The following is a 25,483-nucleotide window of genomic DNA, read 5'->3' as shown; positions in this document are numbered from 1 at the left end:
GCCAGGTGAAAACAGAGAGCAAATTAGGGCAGGTAGGTGAAAGGAGGAGTCCTGCCTCCTAGAAAGCATAAAAGAAAATTTCCAATGTTTGCCTCACCAACAGGCACCAAACCCGCTCAGATCTAATCAGCACTAGCATTCTCTGGGCTCTCCAAAGGCCAGCACAGCAGCAAGTCTGTTTCTCAACAGGGAAACTAATCCCTGCTGTGATTTAGTGGAATTTTAACCCCATGGGTTGTTCAAAGATCTCCATTTCCTCTTTTCTTGAAATGGTGACCTCTCTTTCCTCATGCTTCAGCCTCTAGGTCAGGACAAAACTATCTACAAGGTTGAGGAAGAGGACATTGGAAAATCTCTGCCCTGAGATGATCTCCTTTAGAAGCCATGACCAAGACATGATATCTGCATTCTAAGATCTTGGGCTCTAAATTAAACTTTCCTTTGTCTAATATAAACCTCCAAGCTTCATGTAAATGGGCTGGAAGTGTAGCGGTCCCATTTCTCTAAAGAGCTTTCATTGTTCCTACACATACACACACACACACACACACACACACACACACACACACACACACACACACTCCACCCCCGCCCCCACCCACAGAACACTGGAGACACTACAGGAGAACTTCTCAGACCCAGGAGCAGAGTTTTTGTTATTTCCCTAGAGAAGTCCCAATTCCCACTGTCTGGGAAAAAGAGATATAGTCTTGTGCCTTATTCTGGAATTATAGTAGAATGGATTAGCACAGCTACTAAAGCACAAGTCGGTCAGCAAAGTCCCCACAACTAGTGCTTGGGACAAGATGAGAAGGGACGAGGGATGAATGGACCCCCTAGTTTCTACTATCTGCGCAAGGGGAGGCAGAAGAAATGAAGGCAATGGAAAGGGTAGGAAATGCGTTACTAGTTTCCTAGATTTGAACTAAAAGTACATTTGCCCAGAAAAAGAATATTGTAAATGGTGATTAGTTAGGGTCTAGACTACAATTTGCATTATAGTTACCAAGTCTTATCAGAATAAAAAGTTCTTGGAGTTGGAAGTGACCTTAGAGGTTGTTTAATCCAACTTATACCCAAACAAGTTCTAAGACCTTATTGCTTCAGAGCTAGCCAAGGAGCCTGACTACCAGCTATAATACTGTAAGGGAAGAATTCATTCCAAATGCTATACAACAGTCCTACATTAGCTTTTAGAAGACATTCTACTAATGTGACTAATGCTAAAATTTATTCTGTATGACTATACATATTTGTAATAAGTTTTGTTTTTTAGCTTCTCATTGGGTGATGGAGGGGAATGGGAGGGAGAGAATTTGGAACTGAAAATTTTAAAGTCTGTTAAAAAAAGGCTCATCTATTCTTAAGTTGGAGACTGCATATAAGCTAATTGTTAACAACATAAATATGAATTATTATTATTATTATCATCAGTCCAGGAAACTAAAGGCCTCTGGCTAATCAAAGTGATACACTAATATAAAAATATATCAATTGTCAGTAACAACCCTACCATTATTAAGTATGAATAACTGGAATTCACTTGGACCAAATTGTGTGTATACATTTTTTTTTAGTGTTAAGACATTTGAAGAGATACAATAACTCATTTAGGGTATGAATAGTGGTCCAATATAGTATCTGGAATCCCGACGTTTACTTGAAAATACAATCAATATGTTCTTGCCTATTCTTTTATTTAATTATTATGCCTATCTTCCATCCAGAGGTATATGCATGTGGCTGTAGAATAGAATTATAGAAGCTCAGTATTGAAGGGGACTTTATAGGTCCACTAATCCATCTACAACCTCTATAAAAAGGAAGTCTCTGTTGGAAGGCATCAAGTGATGAGAAACTTACTTCATATGGAGCAAGTTTACTCAACTTTAGGACAACTCTTATTTCTAGGAAATTATCCCTCATACTAAACTGACTTCCTCTACTTTCCAGGACTTGTTCTAGTTCTGTTCTTTGGGGTCAAGCAGAATAAATCTAATTCTTCCATATGGCAATCCTTCAAATACATAAAGGTACATATCCCATTACTACTTCCCCCCCCCCCCCGCCCCATCCCAACTCCATGTCATCTAGCCTAACTAGATTCCACTTCTTTTTTCTTTTATTTGAAAACAAATTATTTATTTATAACTTTATTTTTTTTCAAATTTTGAGTTCCAAATTCTCCACCTTCCTCTCACTCCTCCCTTACCCAACTATTTATGTGAAATCATTAGCCATATTGTTAAAAAAAAAAAGCAATAAAAAAGAGAAAATTATACTTAAATTTGCCCTTAAAGTTCATCATTTCTCTCTCTCTCTCTCTCTCTCTCTCTCTCTCTCTCTCTCTCTCTCTCTCTCTCTCTCTCTCTCTCTCTCTCTCCCTCTCTCTCTTTCTCTCTGGAGAAGGATAGAATTTTTTTATCATGAATCCTTTGGAATTGTCTTGTTTCATTGTATTGATCAAAGTAGCCAAGTCTTTCACAGCTGATCATCATTACAACATTGATGTTGCTGTGTGCAATGATCTCCTGGTTCTTCTCACTTCATTTTGCATTAGTTCCTATAGGTCTAGCCATGGGTTTTTTCTGAAACCATGTCCTATAGCACAATACTACTTTATCACAATCATATGCCACAACTTGTTCATCCATTTCCCAAACTGATGAGCAACCCATCAATTTCCGATTCTTTGCCTCCTCAAAAAGAGATACTATAAATAAGTTTGTATATATAACTTCTTTTTCTTTTTTTCTTTAACTTGAGGTACAGACCTAGTTAGTGGTATTGCTGAGTTCAAGGGTATGCACAGTTTTATAGACCTTTGGGTATAATTCTAAATTGTTCTCCAGAATAATTAGGCTAGTTCACAACTTTACCAACAATGCATTAATGTACCTATTTCCCCCTCCTCCCCTCCAACATTTTTTATTTCTGATATGTGTGAGACACTATGTCAGAATTGTTTTAATTTGCATTTCTCTAATCAGTAGTAATTCAGAACATTTTTTCATAGTAATATAGATGGCTTTTTCAGAAAACTGCATTTCATATTCCTTGACCATTTATCAAGTGGGGAATGGCTCTTATTTTTATAAATTTGACTCAGTTCTCCATATATTTGAGAAATGAGAACTTTATTAGAGAAACTTGCTATAAATTTTTTTATATTACTTCACTGCATATGGTAGCTTTCAGAAAAATGTAGTTTTCCCAATTATATTTCTAAATAAGGTCTATTTTTGCATGTATTTTTTCTGAGATAATGATTGCTCCCCCTCCTTTTTTTACTTCAGCTGAAGCAAATTAGATACTGTTCTGGCCCTTTATTTTAACTATGTGTGTGTTTCTGTTTCAAGTGTGTCTCTTATAAACAACATATTGATGGATTCTAGTTTCTAATCTATTCTGCTATCTTCTTCCATTTTATGGGAGAGTTCATCCCATTCACATTCATAGTTATGATTACTAACTGTGTATTTCCCTCCATTTCATTTTCTTCTATTTCATCTTATCTCTCTTTTTAGTGTGTCCCTCAAGTATCCAGAAGTAGTTTGGTATAATGGAAAATGCTCTGGTGATAGAGTCAGATAACTTGGGTTCAAGGACCCATGATTCTGGACGATTTTTTTTAAGCTCTCTGAATTTCACTTTCTTCATCTGTAATATGGGGGCAATAAAAATTTGTTGTGCAGAAAGCATTTTGTAAACCAACAGTTTTGTTATTGCCTCCTTCATGGGGTACCATAGACAAAGAATTAATCCTCAGAGCTTTCCAGATTATTGATAATGAGCCATGACACACATACACTAGTCCTTGGAAAGGAGATATGGTATGTCATAGGGACCCTATTCAAAGCCTTTCCAAGATGGTGGAAGATTCCAGAACTTAGCACTTCACTTATAAAGCCTTCAAAACCTTTGGGTCATCTTCATGCCACAATGAGGCTTTAGATTAGGAATCTCATGGAGGTGATACATAAATACACATTGTTAGTATTTATCCAGAAAAACAAAAGGCCCCTAAAGGTGTCACAAAGTCAGTACACTAGAGCTTTGATCAAAGGAGAGGCCCTCAGGTCTTCACTCAGGGTCTGTTTACTCTTGTGATTCATTCAACTTTAACATGTTTTCTTAAATCATAGAAGAGTAAAACCAGAAAATTAAAGAGCAAGCTCATCCAGAGGCAGGTACCCTGAAAAGAGCAAGACATGACAGATAATAGCAAACAAGGAAACAGAAAAGCTCTAAAAAGCACACATTGGAACTATAAAAACATAAAGGTCTGGAGCCACTTATTATTATTATTATTATTATTGCAAATAGTCATGCACATTTTGATAGTCCTGAGGCCATCACAGCCCTGCAGCAAGGCATGAAAACTTATAGTCTGAAAGATGACTGTGTAAAGAATTAATTGTAATTTGGGGTTTCATCACCCCATCTTTGCTTCATCATGGTCAGACTGAAAAGATAACCTTGAAAAGCCCAAGAAAAGATAGGTGTGTACTTGAAGAGATAATAGAACAAACAAAAGGAAGTCTGATGAGATTTGTCATGTATGTTAGGTGGGACTGAATAACACAAAGAACATTTGATTGAGTCGAAGCATCCAACAAAGTACCTAAGCCCCACCTAGGAGTTCTCCCATGCCCACATGGGCCTGGCAGAATTATAATGGGGACAGCCCAGAGGGTATGTTGAACCAATTGGAGACTCAGCATGGCTAAGAACCTCCCTTCTGGTGGGAGAGGCAGGAAGAAAAAGGGAGAACTCCAGGAGGAAAGAAGATAGAAAAATTGGGAGAGAGAGAGGAGCTGGTGGTGGTTGACCTTTGGATCGAACCAGGAGATGCTGCATAGCTGATTCTCCTTAGAACTACAGATTCCAGGTGGTGGTGAGTTTGTGTTATTGAAGCAAGGCTGGCTCTTTAGGTCAGCTGAGCTGGAAGCAAGTTTAGGGTTTGAGTCAGTTTTTGTTCAACCCAAGCTGTTCTGAGTAGCTGAGGAAGCAAAGCTTATTCGAGGTACCTGGGGGCCTTTTTACCCTAGAGATTTAAATTCTAACCATCCGAGAAGTGGGTCATATCTTTCTCTAACCCCTTTCTCATTGTCCCTGGCTCTATTAACTTCACTTGTGTTGTAAATTTGTTTTCATTAATAAAATCTGATTTGTTTGTGGAAAAGAGGTTGTTAATCTTCTTTCTTATCAGTCTGAGTGAAATAACTTTTTAAAAAAGCAGTTTGGAAGGGAGGAAACTCTGGACCTAGAGGTCTCCCATTATTTTCTGAACCTCAATATTATGGCGAGCCACCCAATTAGCTCTCCCCATACTAAATTTGGCCCAAACAACTGTCGCACAATATTAATCTAATGTTAAATTACATTTAGAATACAGTTGGATTTAGATCAAAAGTGATTAAAATACCTCCCACCCTTTTGAAAAAATAACTGCCATTTCATTTACTAGGAAAATCAGCAGATATAAAATGTCCCATTCCTTGGCCATGTCTATAAAGGAGGTGGTATTGACCTAGTTTTCAAATAAAATAACATGTTTTTTATAGATTATATTCATACTCTTAGTCATATATCAAGGACTGACTGAATAAACTATTGTTTCTCTTTGAGTGGAGTCATCTGCTGGCAACTCTCCATGTCCATAGTGATTTAGGGAAGTGAAAACTTCCCAAACTCTCACATGTCAGTGCAGCCATCAGTGTACTCATTCAGCAACAGATCTCAGTCTAGTAATGTATAATAAGTAATGTGTAATAAGATTTTATTTTATAAAGCTCTCATCTAAAAATACATCTCAAGTCTTTAGACATTATCTTAGAAAAGAATTACAAAAGCAATCCAGTATTGTGTGAAGCATTCTTCCATGATACACATTCCAACATTTTTCTCATAGAATATTGATATTTTTAAAAATTTCCCAATTATTATTCTGTATCTACATACTACTTCAAGAAAACATTTGGCTTAATAATTTCTCAGACATAATGTAAGAGTAATTGAAAATAAATCAGAGCAAACTTCTCTTTCAGAGTAAGATCATTTAAAGAATCACTAGGAAGTAAAATATTACATATATAATAACTTTGTTGGGGGTTAATAATCAGAATTCCCCAGTCTTTCTACTACGTGATATAGAGGAAATAAAAGCTGTTTCTGCCCTGCCTCAGAAAAGTTCATTAATTATAAAACTAAGGTTTTTTAAACCTATTAGAACATAAGATTTTGAAAAGTAGTAATATTAGCTAATTTCCTCATTGCTTATGAAATGGGTACCAACCACAGAAAATAGAATTCTTTCTATACCAAGTTGGGGTTTTTTATCTGTTTTAGTTTTAGTTTTTTTTTCAGTCCACTATAATATCGACTGCCTTGTCCACAGAGCTTTGTGAACTACTTTGGAAAGAGGACTGGGTTCCAATCCCAGTTTTAACATGTATTACCTCTGTGACCGTAGGCTAGTATCTTAATATCTCCAGATCTCAATTTCCATACTTTCATATGACAAGATTGGGCTAGATGACCCCTAAAGTTCCTTCTACCTCTCGATCTAAGATTCAAAGAACTGCTGTTAACATAACTACTTCTTACTACAGAAGGAGACATTTTTTTCTAGATTGGATATTCCAAGCTGCTTGTTTCCTTTTTCCTATTGCTTGTCTTTTAACCATTTAACCTCACAATAATGCTTGAAAGCAGGGTGGAGGAATTAAAGGCATGGAAGCTTGAGCAAGTAAATGTGGCCATTGGTTGACTTGAAAGAGATTTGTTTAAGAAAGAGGTTTTGACCTGTTGCCTAAAAATAGGGTTGGGTCTTTTGGTTTGTTTGTGGGTTTTTTCCTGTGGTTTTCAGTGGTCCATGCTATCCTTCCACTATTTCTAGACAATCAAGAATTGGCCATCCTATGAATGATAAAGATACTCTTTGACATAATTTTCTAAAGGTCTGTTGTGATTATTTTTCCATAGTATACTACATAGTAAAAGACGATGCATTCTCATTCTCATAGGTTTCACTGGTCTGTTTAGAAATGTAGGTGTCTGAAGACAACTTAGAGCAATATAAGGCTACTGACTTATGCTTTCTGCCCACACACCAGAGGTCTTTAATGATCTTCAGAAAGTAATTCCTAAATTTCTGCGCAATGAATGCATAAAGCACAGGGTTGAGGCAGCAGTGCAGGAAAGCCAGGACTTCTGTGACATTCCTTGTATAAGCTATGAGCTTCTCATCACTGCAGGATCGAAGCCTACCTATGTTGTTCGCAATCACAAGAAGAACCATATTATGGGGCACTTGGCAGACCAAGAAAACAAGAACCACCACAATAATCACCCGAATGGCTTTATGCCGCTTAGAATTGTGAGCCTGCACTAAAGTTTTGACAATGAACATGTAGCAAATTATCATGAACACCAAAGGGATAAAGAAACCAAAGAGAAGCTGGAGAACCAAGATGAATATTTTCCATTTCACTGCCTCAAAGGGTGAGTGGTATTTGGCTTCACAGACCTCCTTCTCCTGTACTGAATATTTTTGGTTGAATATAAATGTTGGACAAGAGATGATGATTGAGAACAGCCACACCATCAAACATATCATCTTCTTGTAGGCTAATGTCCGGGTTCGAAGCCTGAAGGACTTGGTTGCCTGTACAATAGCAATGTATCGATCCAAGCTAATGCAGGTCAAGAGAAGCATTCCACAATTAAAGTTGATGGCATATATACCCTTAGTCAATTTGCACATAATGTTGCTAAATTTCCATGAGTCTTTACCATGATTTACAGCCCAGAATGGGAGAGTAAGGATGAATAATATGTCTGCTATGGCCATATTAAAGAGATAGATATCAGTCATGGATTTGGCTTTCTTGTAGAAAGCAAAGGTGATTACCACTAAAATGTTCCCCAGAAGGCCAAAGATACAGATAAAGGAGTATGCGATTGGTACAAATAACATTGTGAAGTTTCTGACATCATCCATAGAACAAAGCAATCCTTCCTCAATGTAATAATCTGTACTGGTAGTGAATGCATTATAATCAAAGTATTCATGGTTGCTTGAATTCATTGGTTCCTAGAAAGTCAAAAAAGAAACACAGTTAGTTGGAGCATAAAAATGTTGTCATAAGAAATCAAGAATCTTACCCTAAGTCATAAAGCAGGCTTACCTCATTCATGGTGGTAACCGGGCAGATCAATGTATATGGAAACGGGCAAGGACAGTTCAGATATGATGTCTTTCTCTTTCCAAAATAGAGACAAAGAAGGTGAGGAGATTCTAAGAAGAAAACAAAGAAAAAGACAAACATAATTAAGACAAGCAGTGATTGGAGGAACTTCTTTAAAACCCTAAAAATTAAGCCAGTGGAATGGCATCTCATTAAATTAGAATTGGTATACATAATTTAACACTTCAAGAAGTTTTACCAGTGTAAGTATGCCCTCCACTTATTACAGAATTCAACTCTGCAATGTCTCACTAGATGGTTTAATGAGCTACTACATCCAAACAATTCATCCCCTGGTGACCAACCAAGTTGAGCTAGACTTGGCCTTGGATAAGAGGCAATTGCCAGAAATGTAATTTATTAGGATCAGCTAGAGTTAGTGCTTCACTGGCATAGCTTTCAAAAACTCAGGTTCACTAGGGCTCTTGAATGGAATGATAATGGAGGAATTATTGAATGATTTTGATCTTTTTTTTTTTTTTTTTTTTTTTGCGGGGCAGTGGGGGTTAAGTGACTTGCCCAGGGTCACACAGCTAGTAAGTGTTAAGTGTCTGAGGCTGGATTTGAACTCAGGTACTCCTGACTCCAGGGCCGGTGCTCTATCCATTGCGCCACCTAGCTGCCCCGAATGATTTTGATCTTTATGAAAACCCCTGTAGAATTAGGAAGGTAGTGTTTCAGCCCCATTGTTGTTGGTCAAGTCCACATTCTATGAGTGATCTTCAAATAAAAGTGGAGAATAATGGAGAATACATTTCAATAAGTAAATACTATGTGATGAGCCTTCACTTAATTACTGTAAGTGCTATTTTTAAAAGTGATGATCTTTTTTCAAGATGATTATAATCTCATTAGGTAAACTGAATGTTCACAATTAAAATTTAGAATTCAAAGAATTTGTATCCCCAAAGCTTAGTTAGCATAGCATTTTACACATAGGTAGTAAGCACTCGATAAATGCTTTCATTCATTCATTCATTCATTCATTCATTCATTCATTCACAGGAGAGAGTGCTTCCATGGGGCCCAGAATAATTAGGTAAGGTTTCAAGGAATAAGAGAGATTTCAGCAAAAACCTGGAGGAACTGGTAGGATGAAAACAGAATGCAAGCTCCTTGAGGGAATCTTTGTGTATTCTCAGTGCCTATCACAGTGCATTGCATGTAGTAAGTGCTTAATAAAGTTGTACCTGGGGCCACTAGGTGGTGCAGTGGATAGAGCACAGGCCCTGGAGTCAGGAGGACCTGAGTTCAAATCCGGCCTCAGACACTTGAAACTTACTAGCTATGTGACCCTGGGCAAGTCACTTAATGCCAATTGCCTCACCAATAATAATAATAATAATAAAGTTGTACTTCATTGAATCGATAGATGGAGAATACTGGAAGGGGCATTTCACTTCAGGAGAACATATAATCATAATATCCTAGGATTTTAGAGCTAGAAGGGGCCTTAAATATCTTCAAGAAAAGGCTAGGATTCCATTGGACTAGACCACCCTTCTAACTCTGTTTCTGCAAGACAATTTGCTGTAATAGCTCCTTCTTGTTTGTTTGTTTTTTACAAATAGGAAACCGAAGAGGTGAAGTGACTTGCTTAAGGTTACATGGGTGGTAGAACCAATGAAGCTAAGTCCATTGCCCTTTCTCCTTTCCCACTTTGCAAGGGCCAAAAGCAAGAATACACATGATGTGCCTGTGAGACAATGAAGAAACTAGCCTGGTTGTAGGATCACCATTATCACTGTCAACCAACATTTATTGAGCATTTAATGCATACAGGCACTCCACCATTAAATGCTGAGAATTCAAAGAGGTATAAGACAGAGTTCCTCCCCTGAAGGTACTTACAAAAAGAGTAGTGCATGATTGGGTAGGATAGTTGGGGAGAAGCCAGATGATAGAATGCCTTGAAAGTCAGTCTGAAGTCAATGGTAGAAATATTAAATGATTATATTTGGGGAAATAGATTTTGCCTTTGAAACTAATACTGAAATGGAGGGAAAGAATTCTTTGCTAAATAGATGTCTCTTTCCCCTTGACCACTGCTAATCACTTTCCTTTGAAACTCATTTCTGATCTAGGCTTCTGTGACTCTATCCTCTCATGGAGATTCTTTTAAAACATTTATTCATTTATTCCTCTTTCTCACTGACCTCTTCACAGTGCACTCACTGTGAAGAACCCCTAAGGCAGGGCTGAAACAAGATCATAAGATCACAGAATTCAGAGACATAGGAAAGAGACCACAGAAATAATCTCATCCAATTTCCTCATTTTGCTGTTGCTTAGTTGTTTTCCAGTCCTGTTTGACACTTTGGGACCCCATTTGGGGTTTTCTTGGTAAAGATCCTAGAGTTGTTTGCCATTTCCTTCTCCAGTTCATTTTTTTGTTTGTTTTGTTTTTTGGGTTGTGGGGTTTTTTTTGGTGGGGCAATGAGGGTTAAGTGACTTGCCCAGGGTCACACAGCTAGTGTCAAGTGTCTGAGGCTGGATTTGAACTCAGGTCTTCCTGAATCCAGGGCCGGTGCTTTATCCACTGAACCACCTAGCTGCCCCCAGTTCATTTTATAGATAAGGAAACTGAGGCAAACAGGCTTAAGTGACTTGCCCAGGGGTATACAGCCAGTAAGTGTCTGAGGCCCATTTGAACTCAAGAAGATTAGTCTTCCTGACTCCAAGCCCTGTGCTCTATCCACTGTTCCACTTATCTACCCTTCCAGTCTTCTTATTCTTTACATCGCCCTGTGTACTCTATAATCTAATAACATTGGTCTCCTTATTGTTTCTTCCACATGACATTTCATCTCCTGATTCCATGAATCTTTACTGGGATGCTCTCCTGCCTCAGCTCCATCAAGTTCCAGCTAAAACTTCACCTTCTTCAAGAAACCCTCACTAATCCCATTTAATGCCAATCCCCCCCTTCAGTTTATCTCCTATATATTTTATTTGTACATAATTTTTCACTTATGGTCTTCCCCATGAAACTGTGAGTTCCTTAAGAGCAGGGAATGACCAGTTTTTTGTTTGTTTCCTTTTTGCATTTCATTTTATGCCTATTTTGCTTAGCATATAGTAGGCATTTAATAAAAACTTGTTGATTTAAATTGACTTGTTGACTAGTCTACTATATCTAGTCAGCCGCAGATGAGACCAGATCATGCTTCCCATATCATCCATCCACCCTAGCTATCTTCTTGGTCCTTCTGCTACATTAGTGTACCACCACCCACCCTTCATCACTACCCCTTTTCCTGGGAACAAGAAACAATTCAACATTACCATTACTTCTGGAAACTATGTTAATTAACTCCCCTATGACTCCATTCACCATCTCCACAACTTTCCAGATCAAAACAGCCTTTCTTGTTTACCACTCCCCATATATACAATCTCCCTCTGTTAGAATTCAAGCTCCTTTCTCCATATTTTGGTAAGTTTCATCGACTGTTTTCCTTCTTTTCAATAATGACAATAACTAAAGAATATCAGTTCCTTGAAGCCAAGGACTGTCTTTCCCTAGCATTTTACATAGTAATTAGTATGTAATAAAGGCTGAATAAATGCTTTTCATTTGTTCCTTAATTTACTCCTTTATTTTGACAGTGAGGAAGAGTTATGAGTTATTAACAAAGGTGATATTAGCTCCATTTTACAGATGAGAAAATAGAAACTAGAATGGTTAAGGCATTCACATATACTTGAAGAGATAGTAGGTGTCAGAGGCAGGATTTGAACCCAGGTCTCTCCTGACTGACCAGCCTTTTCCCACTGCAACATTGCTAATATACATTGCTTAATTAGTCCTTTTCACCTACCTGTCCTTTCCACTTTCAAAAAAAAAAATTCTTCATTAGACTGTAAATTTCCCAAGAGCAGAGGATTTACATTAAACCCAAAATCTGTAAACTCCCTGTCTCCTTGGACAAGAATATGCAACTATGTCTATGAAACACATGGGTTCAATGAAAGGTAAATCTATTGTTAACTGTAAAGTTATATAAGGTAATGCTGAGATCATCATTTCCAAGCACAAGAAGGAAGAGGATGCTGTCAGGGTTTTGTTTTGTTTTTTTCATTTTAAATTGATGCTAATGACTCAATAATTGCAAATGATTCATGGAGGCTACCCCCAAACCACTATTTCCCCCACAAAAATCACATACCTCATATTAAAGGAAATAATGTTGATGATAGATTGGCATTCATATCACCCACAGCAACTACAAGAAATATATACCCATTTGGCTCTATTGAATAACCCTGAAAAACTGACGCCTACTTCAAAAAGAAGCATACTTTGTATTCTGTACCTGTTTTAAAAGCTTTCTGGGGAAGGGAGGAAAGCTTGGGGAATGACAACTCATTTTTCTGGATGTCAGTTACTATTTTTTTTTTTACTCCAAAAGTGAAAAATACTAAATGTTATGTGGAAAAAATTCTCAAAAAATCTTTCTACAATTCAAAAGTACCTGCTATGTACTATTCACTGTGTGAGGGACCAGGCTTCACAGAGATAGATAGAAAAAAGGTTCTACTTTCGAATTGTTTGTTTACAATCTAACCAAGAGGAAGGGAGCAAATTAAACATACACACATTACTATAATACGAGGGAAAATGAGACCCGGACATAGGAGAGGCCCAGGAAAAGTAGTACAGAAATTTGGGGAGGAAGAAATCACTTTTACAGAGAGAATCGGGGAAGAAAAGCTGCACTGAGGAAGTGGCAGCTGAATTCAATTGAATTCAATAATCACTGATAAAAATAAGCACTAGACACTCTGCTAAGTTTAGAGAAGACTCAAAAAATTGATATTGTCATTATTCTCAAGAAAGTTTCTTTTAAAGTCGGGGTTTGAAAGAAAGGGAGAACATCAACACTTGGAGAAGGGAGAAAGGGGAGTCTTTCTTTTTTTTGGGGGGGGGTGAGGCAATTGGGGTTAAGTGACTTGCCCAGGGTCACACAGCTAGTACATGTCAAGGGTCTGAGGCTGGACTTGAACTCAGGTCCTCCTGAATCCAGGACCAGTGCTCCATCCACTGCGCCATCTAGCTGCCCCGAAAGGGGAGTCTTTCTAAGGATCAGATGTTGTAAACAAAGGCACCGAGATGGAGGATAAGACGACAATCTACAATGCAATGTCATCTCGTTTGATCAAATTTAGATTCCATGAAGGGGAGACGCATGAGCTTAAGGCTGCCAAGGAAAGGTAGAGCCAGATGGTAGACGGCCTTGAACCCCAGGATCAGAAGTTTCTACTTTATCATGTAACCAAAGGGGAGTCAATGAAAGTTTTGGGTTGGAGAAGTGGCGTGATCACAGGATCAGAGGTAGAACTGGAAGAATCCATGATTCCAACCCCTTTGTCATACAGATGAGGAAACTGAGACAGAGATTACGTGTCACATGGTAGAAAGTGGAAGGATTCAAACACAAGCTTTTGGGAGTCCAAGTCCAGTACTCTATCCAATATGCCATCTAACTCATGAGGGGTATCTGTTAGGAAGATTACACAGGAAGCTCTGAATCTGTAGTCTTTGCTAACGGGTTTTCAGGGGATGTGCAGAACGTCTTTTTAAAAAAATCATCCTTCTTCTGTTAACTAAGCAAACCACTAGTGCTGAAGCTAGCTGAACAAATGATCCACCTTTCTTTTTCTCACTTTCCTCATTTTCATAGCATCATAGAAAGGGAACCAGAAGGGAAATAGAATCCATCTAGTCCAAACACCTCACTTTACAGATGACGATAATGACAATAATAAAAGCATTTATGTAGTGCCTACTATATGCCAGGCACCTTGATAGGCACTTTACAAATATCTCGTTTGATCCTTACAACAGCCCTGCAAGGCAGGTGCTGTTATTACCCTACTTTATAGTTGAGGCACGCTGCAAAAATGTCTAAGTCCAACAAAGAAAAGGAAACAGCAAAGTCTCTAAGTCATAGAAAAATTGGCTCATTGAGAGAGGGCCTATCTTACAATAAAGCCAGTCAGTCAGGGGTAGGACCTGAATGACCCTGAGCCTAGGGACTCAGTGGTATTTATACTCAAATCAGGGCTCAAAAGTATTTTTAGACAGACTCCTCCCAGAAATACCATTTACACTACACAATTCAAGGGAGGTATGCACAACAGATTCTCACTGCATAGTGGAAACCTGAGTCTTATGCAAAATTATGGAATCCAAGGGGCAGCTAAGTGGTGCAGTGGATAGAATACTGGCTCTAGAGTCAGGAGGACCTGAGTTCAAATCCAGCCTCAGAGACTTGACACATTTATTAGCTATGTGACCCTGGGTAACACCACCCCCCAAAAATTATGGAATCCAATGAGTCAATACACCATAGTGCACAAGTATTAACTACTTAAATCCACTATGATTTCTGTTGACCGCAGCCGTTGGAAACTACCAACTTCCATTTGATGATGACTTTCCTTAAGTTCTGATTGGTCCAGAGACCAATAGTTAACCATAGTTAAATCACTTATCTCTAAGGGTTAGGGAAAATCTCACTCACAGGAAACTGAGGCAAACAGAAGTTAAGTGACATGCCTGTTATCCAGCTAGTAAATGTCTGTGACCTGATTTGAACTCAGGTCTTCTAAGTATTGTGCCACATAGCTGAGACACTAAGGCTCAGAAAAGTAGGTTGCACAAGGACATACAGATAGTAGTAAATGGGAAAATTAGGATTTGAATCCAGGACTTCTATCTCCAAATCCAGCCTTCTTTTTTGCTGCACCGAGCTATTTCCCTACCCTTATCTCTCCAAAGTCTTCATCACTACTATTAATAATATGTCCCCAGTTATTACTGGCATGAGAGGCCATAGGATAGTGGATTAATGGCTTTAATTATATCAAGAAGTGAATTCAAATCCTGTTTCCTACACATGCTAGGTGTATTATCCTGAGCAAGTCACTGAACTTCTTAGGGTCCAAGTAACCGTACATTTGTACAGATGAGCTGCCATTCTGTATCACTGGAGGAAGATTTCTCACTGGAGCTTCCCCACATTGTCACCATGAAGGCAAAGGCTTCAACTAAAATCACCATTATCATCATCCTGGTATAAAATCATACTATTTAATCCATAAATCATGTACAAAATATTTTGCAGTGAACAATTTACCTTCAATGCCATTTGCTTCTCTTTGAAATCTAGCTCCCCTAAAGCATGGTTCTAAGACTGGGTTCCTTGGACTAAGGGGTTGAGATGGTTCCCTACTAGTAAAAGAAAGATAACAATAGACCCCCACTTCACAGTGTTGTTGTAAGAGTAAATGAGATGATGACTGTGATGAAGGCCTTGTGGGCCTTAAGGTCCTGTGTAAGTGGGGGTTGGTGTTATTATTGACAAAGGATCACAAACTACCACATTTTCTTTTCTTTTTTTTTTTTTTGAGGCAATTGGGGTTAAGTGACTTGCCCAGGGTCACACAGCTAGTAAGTGTTAAGTGTCAGAGGCCGGATTTGAACTCAGGTCCTCCTGAGTCCAGGGCCAGTGCTTTATCCACTGCGCTACCTAGCCACCCCAACTACCACATTTTCAACAGCTGTTTTGCAATGACTATGTAGGAGTGGGGGTGGGGCACAGAATATTAATTTGAGGTAGGTGGGTTTTTTTTTAATTTTCTTTCAGAAGAGAATCTAGAGAAGCATTTAGGAAGATCAATTTTAGAAAGATTTTTCTAAGCCAGTTCATTTTTGTTCTGACTTACTTCCTCTTTTCTAGAACTCAGATGTGATAGGTAAAACTGGCAATGACCAGTAGTTCATTAATACTCTAGGGACTAAGTCACTCATTGCATTTGAGTCAGGTACTCAGGAGCCATTAACTCTATGGGATCATTTTTGTTGTTCCTCAGTCATTTTTTCAGTCATGTCCAACTCTTCATAACCCCATTTGGGGTTTTCTTGGCAGAGATACTGGAGTGGTTTGCCAATTCCAATTCATTTTACAGATGAGAAACTAAGGCAAACAAGGTTAAGTGACTTGTTCAGGGCCACACAGCTCGGAAATGTTGGGGTAGGATTTGGACTCAGGAAGATGAATCTTCCTGACTCCAGGCCCAGCATGCTAACCACTGTGCAACCTAACTGCCCCTACCAAATCATTGTAGTCCCTTTAAGTGTAAGAAGCAGCATTTTTCCAAATGACATCCCCATAGATGATTTTGACAATTCAATACCTGGTTCACAGTCTTCTTCTCCATCCCAACCATATCCTTATGCTAGGGGACTTCCACAAATGTGCAACAGGCACAACATTAGGTAGTTGTTAATTGCATGACCTCAAATTATATGCTTCCCCAAGGGCTTCACTGGCTACCAAGTTTGAATCCTGTTTTAATTAGACCTTGGGCAAATCACCTAACCTTTCTCAGACTCAGCTTTCTCCTCAATAAAATGGGAATAATAATAATAGCACCTATTTCACAGGGTTGTTGTGAAGAGCAAATGAAATAATGTGTTAGGGCTTTACAAAATTTAAAGTGCTACAGAAATGCTAATTATTACTATTATTACAACAAGGAGCAGATAGCAATTTGAATAGTTTTGTTCATCCTGTTCGGCCCATACTCCTTATATTGACTTGGTTTTAAGCAACAGTGGGCCCACTGGCTAAACCAACCACAGACATGTTAAGTCAAACCACTGTCTCGCTAGCTGCATTTGGCTTCCTATGTCTGTGACACAGATGAGCTCTCCCCCACCTACACTGGGCACAGATTTCCAGAAGGCTTCTATTTTAATCACAGCAGTATGATGTGACTGAGCTGCATCTTCTGTTCCTCCTTTAGCCACCTAAAGGTGTTACTGTTTTAGTGGACCAGGGCATCAAAATAAGTTATTTGGGGGGCAGCTAGGTGGATAAATCACCAGCCCTGGATTCAGGAAGACCTGAGCTCAAATCCAACCTCAGACGCTTGACACTTACTAGCTATGTGACCCTGGGCAAGTCACTTAACTCTCATTGCCCCACAAACAAACAAACAAAAAACAAAACAAAACAAAACAAAAAATAAGCTATTTGGCATGCAGGTCAGAATAATGAGCCCTTCTCTCACTCACACCTTGGAGATTAGACTATTGCAAACTTCTAGAAGGAATTATTTAGAGGCCCTGAGACAAGGAGAAATTGTGTCTTGTCTTCTTCTGAATTTTACAGAACCACAGAATTTCAGAGTTGGCAGGGACAGAGTCCAACCCACATCTACCCCTTCCACCAGACACTACACTTATCTATATCATTACTATGCAAAAACATAACACCAATACTCCAGATTCAAAGCATAATCCCATTTGAAGGCATGGGCAGAGTTGAGGAGGTGTTGGGCCAGTCAGAAATGCATATTCCCTGATATTTAGGGGCATGCTGCTGCACATATGTGGTACCCTGTAGGTTTATAGATTCATAGACCCAAACTTATAAGGTCCTAGAAGCCATATTTTGTAGTTCCCCTACTTTATGTGAATGAGGAAACTAAAACTATGAGAATTAAAGAGACTTACAGTACAGGTAGGGGTGGGGGAGGGTGGGGTGGTCGAGGGAGGGTGAGCAGAACCAAAAGAAGGAAGTATTAACTGGCTAGCAGAAATAAATGAGAATACATGGCAAAGACCCCTGAGGAGAACTTTTGTATATGCCTGGAAAATTGTTAAGATTCTTAACTAATTAGGGCAGCTAGGTGGTGCAGTGCATAGAGCACTGGCCCTGAATTCAGGAGGACCTGAGTTCAAATCCAGCTCAGACACTTGACAATTAATAGCTGTGTGACCCTGAGCAAGTCACTTAATCCTCATTGTCACACCAAAAAAAAAAAAAAAGATTGTTAACTAATTTAAATAGTTACTAAACAAAGTTTGGTTGTTGTATTTGATGTCTATTGTCTATGTTTGAATCAAACAAAAAAATTAGAGAGACAACTTGCCTTAGGTTCTTTGAAAGGTAGGAAACTCTTGGCTAACCACTTTCATTAGCCTTACAGCCTAGTCAAGCACCACCAGAGAAGGGGTTCTTGGCCAAGCAAGCCACTCTGACCTAGCAGTTGACTTGTGGTGCAGGTTGTTGCCTAAGGAGGCTAGAGAAATCTAAAGGTGCAATACACAATAGTGTTTTCCCAGGGACACATGGGTTTCCCTGATCTTCAGGGCTATTAAGGGGTCTCCTGAACTTGTCTTTTTGAGTTGCCATATTTTCCAGAAACACTAGACCCAGAGCATTCAGGAGGCCCTGAGTGTGTCAAGGGCGACACTCCCCCTGACCTGACAAAATATGTTGTTGCACCCCAAGCTCGACTCCCTGTGTGTCCTTGGGAGGCACAATGGGCCCCAGCCAGTTTGTGCCAGTCTGGAATACTGCTTAGGCAGCTGGGGTACTTTGCAAATCTTTTGTAGACCCTCCTATATTCATAGTTTAGCTAGCAGTTCCCAAGGGAAAAGGTTGAAGCTTTTGCCATCACCTTGCTTGAAGACCTCTCCTTTTTTCCCCCCCGCCTTTGTTGTACCGTTCCCCATCCCATGCCACGCCCCTTCCTGTTATCCCCTCCTCTCTTTGTCCTGCTATTATGAAACTGTAAACTTCTGTAAAATCAGGGAACCCTTTGGGTTCCCCTGCGTATTCATTTTTCTTCTAATAAACCTCATTTTCATATGTCTCATGACATTGTGATTGCCTGTTGACGCTACTCAAGTACATTCCTGCTAAATTTACATTCTGTAAATTTGTACTCACTCTTCCCCAAAAATACTGTATACATTGATTCAGGGAAATGAACGGATTACTCACTACAAAACCATTATTCTGGCTTTGTAATCTATTTAGTAAATGTTTCATTTTATATTTAGCTTGCTTTCTATATATTTGTTTGCACACCGTCTCCCCAATTAGATTGTAAGCTGGGGGGGGGCGGGGAGGGACTATCTTTTTCCTCTTTTTGTATCCTCAGTATTTAACACAGTGTACTGCACAAAGTAGGCATTTAATAAATGTTTATTGATTGATGAATTTTTAAAAAATAAACACCTGAGTTACTACTCAAGCCAGACACAAGCATCAGTAAGAACAATATATTTGAAACCATGTTGCCTTTATTATATTCCTATTGTTCTTGCTTCCCTGCTTTTGCCCAGGGAAGGTCCTGTCTGATAATATTTGGGGTGAGACAAATGTTAAAATCATCTATCCAAATAATTCTTTGCCAGTGACTAGAATATGCAAAATTCAGAAGAATGTTGCAATTCCATGATAATTTTTCAAAATTATGTTGGCTTTGTAAGATGAAAGAACAAAGGACAGGGACTGAAACTGTATGTAACCATGATACTCTCTCCCTTGCTGTAATTTCTTTTCTAATTCACTTTTCTTCCACTGCTAAAATTCAAACATGGAGAAATTCACAAGGAAAGTGAATATTCTCTAAATTTTGGATTTCTGAATGATGGTAGGATCAACACTATGACTTGAACTCAAGAAAAATGTGTTGTTTTCATTTGAATTTTATCTTGGGACAAGTTTTTTGAAGATAGGAGTTTTGGGAAACTAACCTAATGGAAACCTCTCCTATTGATCACAATTATTCTGCCAGGTTGTTTTCCTAAAGTCTTTTCCGGGAATTTACTTCAGGCTGGGTGGGTAAGGTCTGGGGAGAACTGTTGGAGAGTTTGTTGGGTGATGTCTATTGTGTCAAGATCTATCAATAAAGAAGAAAAACAAATAAAGATAATAGAGGTTTGTTTCACAATGACTAAACAATGTACCAAGAACTACCTGAAAAGCCTTTAAAAGAGGAGGAAAATTCAGTCACAATAGGGCAATTTACATGACCCAGTGCAAATAAAACTTACTTCAACATTCATTAGACTCCTCTACTTCCCTCAGTTACCTTTTCCCAATGAGAAGGAAAAGTTGAGACCATAAATGAATGAGTAAGAACCACCCCCACCCCCACCCCAGTTGACTCCAGCTTCCCTTTGCTGGACACAAAATAAAATGAAAACAGAAAATGTTCAGGATATGATACTGTCCCTTTTATGGGTCATACAGTTTTATAGTTGAAAAGAGCATTAGAACTTACATAGCCCCCTCATTGTACAGTTGTGGAACTTAAGAAATCTTGTCTCTAACTCAAGGTCCAACAGCTTTTAATAGCAGATCTGGGATTTGAACCCAGAATTTTAGATTCCAAGTTCCCTGATTTTTTCACTACAAATTTCATGGTCTACCCAGTCATCAGTTATCGGGCTCTGTGGTGTGTACAATGAGCATGAGTGGCAAATAGCCCATCATAAAGACAACTGTCACTTACATGCCAACATGTTCGCAGGAGGAAAAAAACTACATCTTAGGTTTATAAGTTCAGCATGCAAGTGGCTGCTCATTCACTTTCAGGCACTTTTATATGTTTAGAGTCATAAGCAAAGACCATTATAGACAGAGCCATAGACAGAATATTTAGTCAAAGTGTTTCATTTTACTGATTAGAGGGTGTAATAAACAGACAGAAAGCCTCCTGGAGTTGAAGTGCTAGGCTGCCTTCCTTCTGCTTTTCAAAAGCAGTGGTTGAGAAAGCAACCAAAAGGTTTTTCCCAGTGATTTTTTTCTCTTTGTTCCTCTTGACAGGAGCTTGGACACTCCTTTTTTTTAATTTTTTTTGCCTCAAATTTGTACAAATTATATCTTTCAAGCATTTTAGAAATAGCTCCACTTAGGGCTCGCTTTTTCTGTGTTTCTAAATGGTGCTGATTTGGAAAGGAGTTATTTTTCACTTAGTGCTAAAGAAAAATAGTTTTCTTATTTAATTACATTAACTCTAAAAGACTCTCATGTGCTATGCTCTATCACTTAACAGTGATGTGCTGGGTTTTTTTAAGCCCATGGTTCCTTGAATAAGTCCATTCAAAGGTTTATATCAGCTTGATCTCCAGTTTGTAAGAAAAAACAAACAAAACAAAACTCCTTATTTTAAACTACATACTCATTGGCATTCTGTGCCTACAATCATGCTTAATGAAGTTTGAAAAACTGACTTATAGAATTGTTTTTACTGTTTGGGGGTAGAGAGATTGGCCAAAATATAAATTTTTTTCCCAAGGAAGATACCATGCAATATTTTTATTGTAAAACATTCACAATCCCTTGCAAGCTCTATTAAAAGGCAATCAAGATAAAATCAACAGTAAACTTTTTTTTAACACAGCTAAGCTTCTTGTAGAAAGTCCAATGCTTTTTTGAATATCATCTATTGAATAGGCTTTTGTGGAAGGCAAGGACATATGATATATCTGAAACCATTTCATTCCATCAATAGCCCAATAACAGTATTTTCTTTGAAAAGCATCCCATTTCTTTTGTAAGCATATCGAAAAAAATTAATTTTTTAAAAGTTTGTTACTCTTAGATTCTGCCTTTTCATTGATCTCCCAATCACTCACCTGTGAATATCTCTAGAATTCTAAAATGATCCTCTGGTTACATTCATTCCTCTTTGAAATGGTCCAGGAACACTTATCATCAATTTCATCCTGTTAACAAGATGTGAATTAAAATAGGGTCATAGAAAAAGACAACTGAAAGGCCCAAATTGTCTAAAAGTAAATTGCTGAATTACCACTTCCTATTTGGAAGTGACGCCTTTCTAGACACAGGGTGAATGTTTAACCATGCATATCCTGTAGCTTGCAAAATCAGACATAAACTGTATAGTCCTTGGACTTCATGAATATTTAGGGAAAAAAAATAGAACCAGGTTTACAGTGAATGAAATGGGATGAAAGGTGATATGAACTAGACATTTCAATCAGGCCAAGCACATTTTTTCTCTCTCCCTATATGCTAAAATTCACTAGAATCCATCAGAATTAGGGAAAATATAGCCATTTAAAAACTAAACAATGTCTGTTGTCCTCCCTCCCCCAAGATTATAGAATCTCTGGATTGGAAGGGAAGAAATTATTTTGGGCTTTCTTCTCTAATTGAATGACCACCAGATTTGCTGTCCAAAAACCTAAATTCAAACCCAGCTGCCTGACCTTGGACAAGTTATTGTATTTTTCTGAGCTTTGACTTCTTTATTCACAAAATGGAGGTGATAATGCTTTTACTACCTGCATGAAGGGGTTGTCATGAGGATTAAATGAGATAATGAGTATAAAACTCTGCAACCTTAAAACACTACAAGTACATACATATAAGCTACTTGTGTTGTAGTAGGAAGAACAGAGGTCAAAAGACTTGGATTCAAGAGAATACTGTAAACACTTATAGCAATATTGTTTTAAGAACTTTGAGCAAATAAGTAATTTTGCTTATTATAAAATACCCAAATTAACTACAAAGGACATATGAAGGAAGATGCTACCTGTATCCAGAGAAGGAATTGATAAATAGGTGTATAAAATGGTTTTACACACACACACACACACATATATATGTACACACACATATATATTCATATATATGTACATATGTCTATACACATGCACACACACACCCCTATTTGTGTCTAATGGTAGCCATCTCTAGGGCAGAGGAGGGAAAAGGGGAGGGAAGAAAAAAGAATTACATGATAACTTTATTACATATTTAAAAGGAAGAGAAAGTTATAAATAATAGAATTGCAATTTCATTTGCAATTATGAAATGCTTGTTTAATTCCATACATTAAAAATTAAATAAAAATCTTTTTTAAAAGACTTGGATTCACATTCTGATTCTGACCATAGTCCTATCATCATTAGAAAAGTAGAATAATAATAATCAGCACTTCTATGGCATTTTAAGGTTTGCAAAGGTCTTTGTGCACATTATTTTTTTCAGTCTCTCAACAACCCTGCATCATAGATGCTTTTATTATTCCCCCTTTTAGATAAGTGTGAATTGAGGAAGACAGAGGTGAAGTGACTTGCCCAAGGTCACAGAATTTGAACTTCTATCTTCCTGATTCCATACTCACTGAGCCACTTCGCTGAAGATAACATCACTGACCTTCTGTCAGTGGAGCATACAATTGAATTATGTTTTTCACTTGAGATGCTGAGTTCACACTCCACCAACCACACTCTTTTTCGAGCCTTGCTGAAATAATGTCATGCTTTTACAAGCTGATTGGTCAGGTCTAGAGATGTGGTCTGGGACCTCTCTGCAGAGTTGTTTTTGTTCTTTTAATTTGTAAAGATAGCTAGCTGGCTCATCATTTAATAAACCTTAGTGCACCATGTTCTAACCATTTGGGCTAACCATCTTTATGACATTAGAGTCAATGAGTAAACGTAGCTGTTATTTCATTGGATAACAAGTGTTGGTGAGATTGGAAAGCAAAAAAGTGAATTTTGTTTGAGGTCTAGGTGCCAGAATTTTAGAGGTGTTAGCCACAATATAAATAAAAAGCTGTGGGCCAATATCTCTGAAGATACCAAAAAATGTGTGGCCACAGGATGGTCTGGAAATCTGATTTAAAAATTAGATTCCGCTAACTCTTTCAAAATTTCAGATTTAATCATAACTATGACATACATTTTTACTTAGAGAATTTAACGTTCCTATGATTCCTAGGTTTGTAGGACAGAAGAGTCTCTTCTAAACTATATAGCCTTCATAGTCCTCCTTACCTCTGTTGGGCTTCAGTGGAGGGGAGAACTTGAATCTATGACCCTAGCTCTACTATACAGTGACTGACAGAGGAGTTTGCAGTCATTAATCCTGACTTCATAGTGGAAGAAAAACTGAGTGTGTAATATGGAGAATACAAGACTATATGTATTCTCCATCCTAATCTCTGCCATATGCTCAGGTGCATGCCTTATGGGTTATGCTCACCAGATACTATACAATATATTTACCTATGGGAAGCAACAATGTTCATGTATGGATTATGGCTCTCCTTTCCCTATTGTACACTTCCCTCCCCTCCTCCTCTCCCATTCCTGAACCTCAGCCCACATGACCAAGGATGGCCCATGTACGTGACTTAAGCCTGATGTGCCATCATTCCCCCTAGTGGGAAATGGGAAAGTCAGAGGTAGAGAAATTACAGTCAACGAGTGAATAAGAAACATTGAGGAACACAAGATTTTCCCCTCAATAATACCTAGAGATAGTTTAAGGCACAGGATGATAATCCATGCCCCTGGTACCAAATATGCCACATAAGATGCATTTCAATAGGCATTTCTAGTATTAGACTTATGAAATATAAATTTACTTATATCACATATCAATAATAATAGAAATGTAATATAATATAAATATAAATACTGTATGATTATGTACATGTAATTGCTGTGCACTGTTTGTACTGCTATGACAATCAGAATATCATAGAGGATAGAGTAGTGAATAGTTCATGTCTTCTGACACTAGCTGTATGATCATGGGCAAGTCACTTAAACCTGTTTGTCTTAGTTTGCTCATGTGAAAAATGAGCTGGAGAATGAAATGGCCAACCATTCCAGTATCTTTTCCAAGAAAACCCCAAACGAGGTCACAAAGATTCAGACATGACTGAAATGACTGAACAACAACAAAATCTATAACTAAGGTCTAGATAAGATGCCATCTCCATGGATGGAGGGAGTTCCCATACCAATAAAATCTAGGCATTGTACTAGATGATTTTAAGATCTAGAATGATGACCACGTATGGGTAAAATGTGAGGTTTATTTTGAGGGTCCTCCTACTTCCCTTTAAGTACAAACCTTTCCTCCTGGAGTTTCTTCCACCCCCAACACATACACACACACACACACACACACACACACACATCCACCCTATGTTTATTCCTTTCACTTGGCTGTGAACTAATCCTAACCAAGGTATTATCTGAAAATTAAGGTGACAAACTTCATAACAGCTTAAATTCAATTGGAACTATTTTCATTTTAAAAGGACTCTCATGAGGATCGCAAAATCATGTCATGTTGTAGCTGGAAGGAATTTTGGAGATGATTTAGTTCATTTTACATTTTACATCTGGTGAAACTCAGGTTTAGGGAGGGTAAATAGCCTGGGCTTAGTCACACAGGCAGTAAGTAATAAAGCTTGAACTTGAATTCAGGTTAAAGGTACCAAGGAACAGTTACATATCTCCAGAATGAAGGTTGGCTCCCTATAATGAGAGAAAGTGAAAAACAGCTTGTACAGAAGAAAGAACACTGGATTTGGAGAAAGGTGTTGGGTTAGAATCCTGCCTCTTGTCATAGACAGAATCAAGTCTATAC

At 38.2% G+C, this 25,483-nt stretch overlaps 1 protein-coding gene across 1 annotated transcript; it reads right to left on the bottom strand.

Moving 5' to 3' along the window:
• Positions 1 to 6,991: 6,991 nt before the first annotated feature.
• Positions 6,992 to 21,771, bottom strand: CCR6 (C-C motif chemokine receptor 6). The gene is made up of 3 exons (XM_043963889.1): positions 21,700 to 21,771; positions 8,193 to 8,302; positions 6,992 to 8,098 (listed from the first exon to the last, which is right to left on the bottom strand). The coding sequence occupies exons 2-3, from the start codon at positions 8,199 to 8,201 to the stop codon at positions 6,992 to 6,994; spliced, it is 1,116 nt and encodes a 371-aa protein (XP_043819824.1). The 5' UTR covers positions 8,202 to 8,302; positions 21,700 to 21,771.
• Between the last annotated feature and the right edge of the window lie 3,712 nt (positions 21,772 to 25,483).

This window comes from Dromiciops gliroides, chromosome 4 (assembly GCF_019393635.1).
Source record: "Dromiciops gliroides isolate mDroGli1 chromosome 4, mDroGli1.pri, whole genome shotgun sequence".
In the NCBI taxonomy this organism is placed as follows: Eukaryota; Metazoa; Chordata; class Mammalia; order Microbiotheria; family Microbiotheriidae; genus Dromiciops; species Dromiciops gliroides.
The sequence above is the reverse complement of the archived record's forward strand: the minus strand, read 5'-3'. Positions and strand labels throughout refer to the sequence as shown.